The sequence below is a fragment of the Gavialis gangeticus genome, unplaced genomic scaffold (genome assembly GCF_001723915.1).
Source record: "Gavialis gangeticus isolate Ggan-Ray unplaced genomic scaffold, GavGan_comp1, whole genome shotgun sequence".
NCBI lineage: Eukaryota > Metazoa > Chordata > Crocodylia > Gavialidae > Gavialis > Gavialis gangeticus.
Window position 1 is genome coordinate 240184753 of NW_017729032.1, and position 10814 is coordinate 240195566.

Here is a 10814-nt window from a genome sequence, read left to right on the forward strand (position 1 = left end):
CCCCCCCCCCCCCCATCCATGATCTAACTTAGTAATTAGATATGTGCTGGGGGCCTAATGTAAGGTAAGTTGGGGGAAGGGTGGGATAGGAGGATATATCAGGGTGGGGTTAGAGGGGTCCCTGGGGGGGTGGTGGGGGGTGATGGGATCAGAAACCTCATTGGACTCTCCTTCAGCACCCCTCCCCCACCCCAATACCACAAACTGCTTCTGGGGCTGGTTTTACTGGCGTTCACTGGTCATGGAAGCCTGATTGAAGGAACCTGGAGTTGGGGGAGGGGCAGGAAGATCTAGGTCCTGGTGGCTTTCAGGGTAGGGGGTTTGACAGAATTAGGGGGGCTGGCTGCTCTGGTAGGATCAGGAAAACCCTTCCCCCTCCCCAACCAGGGACTAATACTTAGCCCCTCAAGTCCCCTTCAACCCCAGATGAATAATGCCCCCCCAACAACCCCCCCCTCCAACTTACTGGTTGGTCCACAGGGTGGGAGGAGGGAGGATATCCATTTGGGGATGGGGGGAGAGGCCAGGGGCTACAAATCACCCAGTACCCAGGGAGGGGTAGGAAAAGTGCAGCCCTCAGTTTAGGGCCAGCAATAGGGCTTTCCCAGCCCTGGGGCTGCACTCTAAAAATATACAGAAGTTCAGTTAGAGCGACCTATCCATGCCTGATCTAAATTAGTGTACCTCCAAGGTACAGTTAAATTAGATCAGGTCAGCCATTTTTTGGACTGATCTAACTTTCCTGTGAACTGTACAGAAGTTCCACTTAGATTGACCTAACTACGAATCTAAGTGTAAGGTCTACACGTGGGCAAACCAAGTTATATTGGGTGGTCATTTTTAACATGATCTAAACTCCTTAAACATCTGTACATACACCAAAAGTATTCTATGTAAATAATTATGCTTTTGACAGAAAACAAATTATCAAAACAATGTAGACTTTCCCAAAACAACCTTTGGAGTGGATTTGAGGCAGATTTTTATTTTCTTTTTCAACCAATCTAAAGTGAGGTCCTAAATGAAGAAGCAAAAGAAGCAAAAATAAATAAATAAATAAATCAAATCAACACCACACTGATGGAGTTAATAGGACACTGTTCAGATTTTCATTATCTCCAGAAGAGACTTCAGTGACATGTTTTGACAACTTGAAATATGTAACAGGGAACTGCACGGTGCATAATAAAGTGCTGTTTAAAATTTGTGCATGTAGATTTTACATTATTAGAATTCTGAGCATGTACACTACTGGTGACTAAACCATAACGTTCAATATATATGGCTTACCGGGGGAGATGCAAGCCAGCCGAATCTTTCTTCCAATTTATTCATATCTCTGTCAAAAGCATTTAGAAATCTATAGCGAAGATGATGATCATCAGCTAAATGAAACTGTCTTCTGGCATAATGGTAGCTCTCGTTATTTCCTTTTCTGGGGAAGTCTAACCATTCTGGATGCCCAAATTCATTGCCTGTATTTAAAAATATTCATTAAGGAAACATGAAATATACACACGTTTAAATGACACCTGAAAAAAATACTATGTATTTTAACATACTTTAACAATTTCCCTTCTCCATAATGCACTCTAAAGTGATTTTCCATACAAAAAGGTGCCTTGAAACATTAAAAAGCTTTTTAGGCCTTCCTAATGTGTTACTAGTATTGTAGTATGACAATGAGAATACTAGATCACAAAAGTTCCATAAGCCTTTTATATTGGTTATAGATTGCCTGTGGATATAGACACATGGCATTGTTACTGGTTTTAGTTTGTAGTAAATCTACTCAATAAGAAGCAAAAACATAACCAGCTCTCCCTAAAAACTGGATGCCTGCAACATTACAGAGCTTTACCACTAGCTGGTAGGAGATCCAGCATACATTAAGCAAAGGAGTATACTGAGATGACGTTGAATAGTAGTTGATACACAGTCCTTACTCTGGTAGTAATTAAAGCCATTATTGTTTCCTCAGGGGAATATTAGCCTGGAAAAGTCAAGACTGTAGCAATGCTATGCATTATATATCTGTTCCACTTCCAGTAAAAGTAAATGTGTCGTATCTCCACATCCAGTATTAATGGTTAGGCTGCTTCCCTCTCCCAACTTTATGTTGTCACAATCGTGCTTAAAGATTTATTATCACAGACAAAACATGCTCATAAGCACTAGACCCGTACAAAGTGGCAAGTATTCAATTCAGATTTGGATTCAGACAATTCAGATGGACAGTGATTCGATTCAGTGATTCAAATCACTGTCCCAGTTCAATTCAGCCAATTCGGATCTGAAGATTCGTCACTGATTCAGAGATTTGGCTGCAGACTAAACAGGCAGCAGTCCTCGAGGATGCAGACACAGCTGCCTCCAGCTGGTAAGTCTGTTGTGGTGGGTGGAGGGAAGGAGTGTGGGGGGGCAGGTCAATACCCCCACAGCGAGGGAGGGCTTGGGCTGGGACAAGCTGCCCAGGCGGGGTGGGGGGCATCCCTTCATCTGCCACTGTGCGTTGCCATGTGCGAGCATCTGTCCCCGGATATGCACAGGCTGGGCTGGGTTGTGCTCTGATGGGTGGCAGAAGGCGCTGGGAGTGGGAGCTATGCCCTCCCACCATTTGCCCAGCCACCCTGCACCTCCTTGACAAATCGTGGCTTCACCCTGAGTAGGTGAGGAGTGGCAGGGCATGGGAGCAAACGTGTGCACCTGGATTGGAGTGGGGCTGGCAGCAGGGGCTATTGGGAATTTTAGGGTGGCTGCAGCCCCCCATTAGCCCCTGCTCCACTGTGCTCTGCTGGGTGGGCAGAGCCAGGGCTGTGCTCTGGGCTACAGCAGGGACTAACTGTCCACAGTGCAGCCTTGGCTGCACCCGCTACAGAGTGCAGCCCAGAGGCAGGCAGCTGGGGCTAGCTTCCCACAGTGCAGCCTGTCCCATGCAGATCTGGGGGCACATGCCTGCTCCCATGCCCTCCCGGACTGGCGGCGCACTGCAAGGTGTAGGGGCAGGAGCTCCCCCTCCCCAAGTCCCATGCCCCTCCACCCCGGCTGGGCAGCTTGTCCCAGCCCCAATCCCTCTGTCACTGTGGGGGCGTTGATCTGCCCCACTCCCCATACTCCTTCCCTCTTCCCTCCACTCACCACTACAGACTTACCAGCTGGAGGTAGCTGTATCCAGCATCCCCAAGGACTGCTGCCTGTCTATGGCCAAATCTCCGAATTGGTGCTGAATTTTTTCTGAATCGATTTGGAGGCTTCTGATTCAATTTGGAGCTTTTAATCGGTCTCCTGAATCAATCTGGATCTGGAGATCTGGCCACTGAATCAGGCCAAATCTTCTCCAGATCGAATCGGCTACCAAAGCTTCGTACATCTCTAATAAGCACTGTGACACTGTCAGTGTACCAGGATTGTTCTGAGAGCAGTTTTGAGAACAACATTCATGTGATGCACAAACTCCCTATGCTTGTCATCTTATTTTGAGTATGAAGTAAAAGTAACTTAAAGAATTACAGAGAAACCTCCAAACAGCTACTCATGTTCCGTTATACGCGGTGTGTCTTTTGAAGAGGATTATACAGCTACTGGGGACTGAAAGAACCATACTATTTTGTGGATAGATATCCCATGTGTGCAGCTAACACCTGCTCCCTTCCAGATGGACAAGCAACTGGTATGAATTTGGGTTTTCACAACAGCCTTTATGAGCTTCCACAGTTCAAAAATAGGGAATATTAGCCAAGTTAAAGAAGTAAACAAAACAAACAGTAGAAGAGACAGGCTAAATTATTTTTATTTTTTCCATATATATATGAAATTTTTTGCAATGCTGCTTTGCAAATGAACGGACAAGTGGCAAATTAAATTTCATGTTTCAAAGCACAACAACTAAATTTCACATTCAGCTCAAAAACATAAGCAGAACTATGAAATAATTGGATCAGAATCACAGCAGGACTCTGAAAATGACCTTGGCATAACAGTGGACCATGCTTTAAAACTGTGTTAACAATACGGTGAAGAAATTTAAGATACTGAGGTAGTGCTATCAAAAAAACCATGCATCTAACTACTTTTAATATATTTATTTTGCATTAATTTAAGATATTCTCTTCAGAATAGTCTTCACAATGTGAAGACCATAACCGAAGGCGGTATACTAAATTTTGAAGCACATGAGATAGCACAGTGAAAAATGGCAAAAAATGAGCTTTAAAGTGAGAGATATTACATATGTTCTGAAGAGAGACAAGGAAATCAAACTGTTCATTGTAGCATAACACAGTTAACACTGGAATTTTTATTTTGAATTGTGGAAAATATTGAATAGTTAAAAGAATGCCGTACCAATGAAGTATGCCACCTTAAAGCAGAAGAAAGGACAAACAGTTCTCTATATGCAGAATTTCTTTTTTTGAATAAGATATAGAAGAACAGGAGCAAGTCCTATCTGAAGCAGACATAATATGATAGATATATAGAAAGGCTTACATAGAAAAATAGAATTTAACACTGTATAACAATTTAATAAAAGGTTAGATTACTTGCCGAGGGCAGGAATGTATTTAAAGTCACAAATTTTGGTAGGCTAAAAAGCTTGCTTCAAAGCAGTTTGTTTTTTATGGTACCTTTTAGATGACAACTTTTTAGGCAGCTTTTACTCTTCAGCAGGCAAGCTCTCTCATATATAAAGGGTAAAAGAGTAGATTAATAAAAAGAGCAAATGTTGCTCTCCATGGGCAAGTCTACACATGCATTAATGCGCTGTTGCTACAGCGCATTTAGTTTAGTACCTGTAATAAGAGGTACTAACTAAATGTGCAGTAGTTGGTGCTACTCAGCAGCAGCACTGGTGCACAATCTTTCCATGATGCTTAATGCATGGTAGACTAATTCTACTGTCCATTAGTGCATTAACATGGCTTTTGCCATGATGCACTAATGCACAGTAGAATAAGTCTACTGAGCATTAAGCATCTGATGTAGACATGCTCCATAAGAAAGACGTTTCCAATTTCAGAGAGAATAGACCACCATAGGCTTTTGGAGCATGTTCTAACAAAATGTAGCTCATGTTTGGGATAGAAATACCCACTTCATGAATCCATCAAGAGCACTTTGTCACTTGAAACAAAGTCTCAAGTCTTTTCCTCTTAAGTGAGAATTCACATTTCACAGAATCTCTTGCTTGATTTATCTTTGTGGTGTTCACTGAGCTGATAAATGTAAAAAACATAGGAAACTGAAGACTTTTGAAATACATGGGGGAAGGGAGGGAGCACAACAGAGAAGAAAACAGGTGACTAACACTGCTGGAGTTAATTAATGGCACCAGTAAAGTACGTGCCAAGTTCTTCCTCCTCACAACTTTTCATTTCCTCTTCAGACAGCAGCATTCATGTCTGGGTAATTGTGAAAACCTCTAAACTCAGAAGTACTATTGGGATTTCTTTTCCTGTAATTAATTTTTTGCTGTTTGATGTAAAGGTCCAAACTATAAAATGACAAGAAGCCAGCTGGTACAAGTGATGCAATGCAAGACAATGAGACTAATGGAGTAAAAAAATGTTAAATGAACATTTTGATTAGAGAAACAAAACGAAAATATTCACTAAACTGCAATGCATACTAATTTGACTTATTCATTAATAAAAGTATGCCAATGCCTACATATTGTATATAGTGTACAACTTTAAGAAGTAAGATTGTTGTGGGTAAAATATTAAATGCCCAATTCTGATGGGATCTGTGAATTACTGCCCCATTCACTAGGTTGACAAGTTACTCATCAGTTCATTTATATGGTAAACTATAAATACATCTAAACCTTTTTCATAAATTACTTAGCAATATCCAGCAGAGTCGGTTAGTGTTCAGATGAAACCCACAGGGCTGTTACAATTCTGTTGATCTTCCCTTTTCTGACAGTTTTGATAGCAGTTTTATACACCAGTGGTCTCCTAAAGGGCAAGGCTAAACTGGTAAGACAAAAGGGCAGTTTGTGAAATTAAACAGCACTACGCTCTCGTTTTTGTTCCCTTTCTTTTTCCTTTTTTGGATAACAGGGAATTAATATGGTACTTTAGGAACACTTAAAAATTAATGGAAACATAATGCAACAAAATGCAAAACGTTCCCATTACAGGCTTTCCCATTATAGACTGTCACAAAATTGCACTGCAGAAGAAAAAATACAATCTATGAAAAAAGAGATCCATTTTCACTTCTTCAATACATTGAAAAAGTAAGAACTTTACCTGGAAAATTATTTTTATTGGGTAGACTGGTATAAAATATAAAAACTTGGACTGCCCTGAAAGGGGCTAAGGGATTAACAGCCAAATTCATAATGTAGTAGATATGTACTAGACACTTGGGGCTGTGCCTCAGATGGTTTAAATTAGCACAGCTCTATTCAAATCTGTGGGATTATACCAATTAACACCAGCTAAATATCTAACCAATCACGGGTTCCATCTTATTTGAAGTTAGCTCAATTACTGTTGTACTTATATGGTTGATAATGTAGCAATAAAAATACTCCAGTTAAAAATACTGCCTTATTACAAGAAGAAATAAATCTTTTTTTAAGAGTACTGAAGCATTTCATGTCAGAACCAGGATAGTTGGCATATTCTAACAGTTTTGCAAAAAGTGAGTATTTCATAAAATTGCTAGACAAGTTCTTCATCCCATGGAGAGTTCAACCTTTATCTAATTTTTTTTTCTGAAAATAAGTCTCACTGAAATAAGTTTTTGCAAAAATTTCAAATTAAAAACTGACCTTTTTTTGCTGACTGTTGTTGAAATATTGCCACTGAGCTCTAAACAGAATAGCGAAGCTGTTGTTTAAAATGCAGTTGTAAGCAAACATTGGACTGATCCTGAAAGCCCAATTCAATATTGAATGAAATCAATGAAGAATCAACAGAAACAGTTTTTCCATTGGGAACTGATATTAATTATTTATTACGTTGCTTACTACGGCTAGGGACAAAAGTTACACGTAAACTGGTTTAAGATATCAGAAACCGGTAACAGAACAGAGGGTCACTGCACATAAACTGCTTTCAAAATGGCCAAAACCGGTTTAAGATAAACCTGGATGGATATAGTATCGGACTGATTTAGAACAAACTGATTTATGGAACTTTTGTTCCAGCTCTGTTTGCAGTTCAAGTTAACTCACAGTCCTTCAGCATCCCAGGATGCTTTGCAACTCTGGGTTGTGCTTTCTGCTGCAGTGGAGCAGGGCTGACCCCACCACCAGCTATTATAGAACTGAGATAGGAAAGCTCTGCTCCCTAGCTTGCTTCCTGCCTGTTAGCCTGGCAGGAGGAGAGGGGGGCAGAGGAACAGATCCCCCAAGGCTCCCTAGCCCCGGTCAGTAAAGGAAGGAGGAAAACCCCTCATGGAGGGGGCTTTATGCTCCCTCCCATGCAGCCCACTGAGCCAGGCTGGGATTGACTCAGGCCTTCTCCCTACTCAGCTGTCCATCTGCGATGGAGATGGAGAATGGGAACACACCATCTGCCTGGCACTGGACCTGCAGACAGGGTCTGCCTGGTGCAGGGGGGTGGGTGAGGCAGGGGTGGGGAAACCCAGACCAGGGGGCTTTTTGTCCCCCCTGCAGCTGAGACCCAGGCTGAGATTCCCCCAGCTCCTCCAGATGAGTAACAGGTAAGGCTGGGGGAATCTCAGCCCAGCTCTCAACGGGGCTTTCCCCCCAGTGGGGCTTTCCCTACGTGGTGCAGACCCTGGCTAACTTGGGGGTGAATTCTCACCCCCCCCATCCCCAAGGCAGGGGCTAGGAAGAGATTGGCTGCTAGACATATGCCTCCACCTTTTATCAGTGGTGGACGGTAGAGTCAGGATACAAACCAGGCCTGGGCTTTTTTTTTTTTTTTTTAAATAGTTATCTTACATTTTATACTCAGAGGGCACATCTACACAAGACATTCACTGCACAGTTGATTAATTAGTTGCACATTGCATGTCACGTGTCTACACTATTAGGCCAGAGTAGATTAATCAATTCTGTAGCAGGACAGTATTTTTAAATACAAGTACTATTTTGCAAACACAAGTTTTATACTCCACAGCAGTGCATGTGTAGACTTTGATACAGCTGGTTAGAACATAAGGGTGCGTCAGTGGGTGGGCTACCTGCTGGCTAGCCCCACACTGAAGTACCCTCGTACCCCAAACAGCCCCTCTGTTGGCAGGCTGACCCACCCCCAGGTCTTCTGACAGCTGGGGCTGCTCTGACCTAGCTCAACGTGCTGCACTCCCGAGTGCATGTGCATACGTGTAACCCAGGAGCAATACATTTGGGGGCAATAAGTTCTGGATTTTATTCACATTCCCTAATAGCACATGTAGACACACCCAGATAGAGGTAGTTAGCCACGTTAGTCTTAAGTCAGGCAGAAGGTAAGGTAGAGATGCACCAACTGGCCTCAAAAACATGACCTTTAAAGTGTGATTAATAGGTTAATCTCACATTAAAAAGTAATCCAACAACATGTGCAAGTCCATTTAAGGCATGCAAATACAGTCAACTAGTTGCAATGGCTGTTTATAGATACTGTTTTTCTAGGTTTAATCTGAACTAGAGACATCACTATATACACGTCAACATCTGTAGTCCAAATTAAAAGTTGGCTCCAGTCCAAATGAACTAACCCTCATTGAATGAGGATCAAAGTTAATGCAGACTAGGACAGTCCAAACTAGGCAGTTTAAACTGTATTAAATGACATATATATTACAGTAGGTATCTAGGGCTTTCTGTTGCTTGTGCCCACTACCCCTGCCATCTCTACTGAAGTGTAGAAATGCACAAAAACCTCCCTGATGGTCAATGTTAGTCTATTAACCCTAAATTCAAATTGAAATATCAAACAAATTGTGTATATGTGAATCAGTTAATATGGTTTAGAAAACAGTGAGCATGTCTACAAATGACTATTGTTAGTCCACATATAATATGCAATAAATAACTTTGCAGCTTGTTTGTATTATTCCATAAATTAAACATGTGCCCAGGACCTTTCAAAACTCCATATGCCATTCACCCAGGTGGCACCTAAAGCAGTGGCCCACATATGGGAACCTGCCACTAAACTGCTGTAGCCTGATACCAGGCTCTCTGTGCTTGGGAAGCTATGAAACCCTGGGGCTTGCCCCTTTAAATATTTGGCAACCTCCTTCCTCCCTCCCCCCACACCCACTATGTTTTATTTCATTGTTGAACATTTGTGTATACAATTCTTTTTTTTTTTCTTGTCCCAGCAAACTTTCTTTCTAGATCCCTTAAGGATGGATTTTATATATAAAAATCTCTTCCCTCTTCTTTTTGGAGTACCTCTGAAGTGACTCTGGTTTGTTCTTCCTCAGCCTTGTTTAATTCCTTTCTATAGAAGTTGGATGGAGTGAAGAATCAACATATAAAATTCTGTTGGTGTGACAGTTCAAACACTATATATGGGCAGACAAAGAGATGCATTTTTTTCTCTTGATGAAGCACTGTCCATCTTTGCATCAATTAGAGTTTTTTGCACTGTGCTGTATTTGGTTTCCAGAAAGACAGATGTACAGTATTTGAAATATTCATAGTATTGCCAGGAATTTTTACTAGTATATATTTGCAATGATCACATGACTAATAAGTACCTGCAGATCATTTCAACAATGATACAATAACCTACACTACAGAGTTAGTAGGGCTAAATGTACCTTGTCCTGCATCCACAGATGCATTTCAAGCAGGGCCAAGGAGGTGATCCTCCCCCTCTATGTGACTCTGGTCAGGCCACAGCTGGAGTACTGTGTTCAGTTCTGGGCGCTGCACTTCAGGAGGGATGTGGACAGCATTGAGAGGCTCCAGAGGAGGGCCACCCACATGATCCAGGAACAGCAGGGCAGACTCTACAAAGAGAGGTTACGGGACCTTAACCTGCTCAGCCTTCACAAGAGAAGGCTGAGGGGGGACCTGCTGGCTGTCTATAAACTCACTAGGGGGGACCAGCAGGGTTTGGGAGAGAACTTGTTCCCCCTAGCACCCCCTTGGGGTAACAAGGAATAATGGCCACAAGTTGTTAGAGAGTAGGTTTAGGCTACACATCCGAAGGCACTACTTCACAGTCAGGGTGCCTAGGATCTGGAACCAACTTCCAAGAAAAGTGGTGATGGCTCCTACCTTGGGGGTCTTTAAAAAAAGGCTTGATGTCTACCTGGCTGGGGTTACTTGAGCCCGGTTTTCTCTCCTGCCCAGGAAAGGGGGTCTGACCTGATGACCTACAAGGTCCTTTCCGACCCTACTTCTATGAATCTATGAGTCATAGAAAGATAAGCCTGGAGGAGGTTATCTAACCAAGCCCCTGCTCAATGCAGGATCATTCTTATCAAACAGTTGCATGTATACAAAGGTTTAGTTTAACCTGTTCCTAAAAACTATGGGTATAAAACTCTTACGCACATCTACCAGGCATAATGTCCAAAACATATAAAGCAACCTTTAATTTACCTCAGGTAAAATGGGGGGGTGACAGCACTGTCAATATTTTCTTACTGCATGGACAAGAAGTAGTTCATTAAATATGTTCAACAAATCCAAGGAAAAGCATAACAAAACCCCACAACAATTCATGCCATAGGGTAAAAATTCTTCCTGATCCCAAATGTGGCAACTGCTCTGATCTGGAGTGGAGAATCAAGACTTTATAGCCGGGAACCTCTGGGTTTCTTAAGTTCCGGAAGGAGAATCTGCACACCACAGTCAAAATCCACCACTCCAAATTTATGCCAGTAAAACA

At 42.2% G+C, this 10814-nt stretch overlaps 1 protein-coding gene across 1 annotated transcript in view; it reads right to left on the reverse strand.

The window, feature by feature from the left end:
* GBE1 (1,4-alpha-glucan branching enzyme 1) overlaps window positions 1–10814 on the reverse strand; it is a gene marked incomplete at its 5' end in the record, with an annotated part of 443948 nt that overhangs the window by 60613 nt on the left and 372521 nt on the right. The window contains one exon of the mRNA XM_019523899.1: window positions 1291–1475. Coding sequence (XP_019379444.1) covers window positions 1291–1475 — 185 coding nt within the window. The remainder of the gene's footprint in view (window positions 1–1290; window positions 1476–10814) is intronic.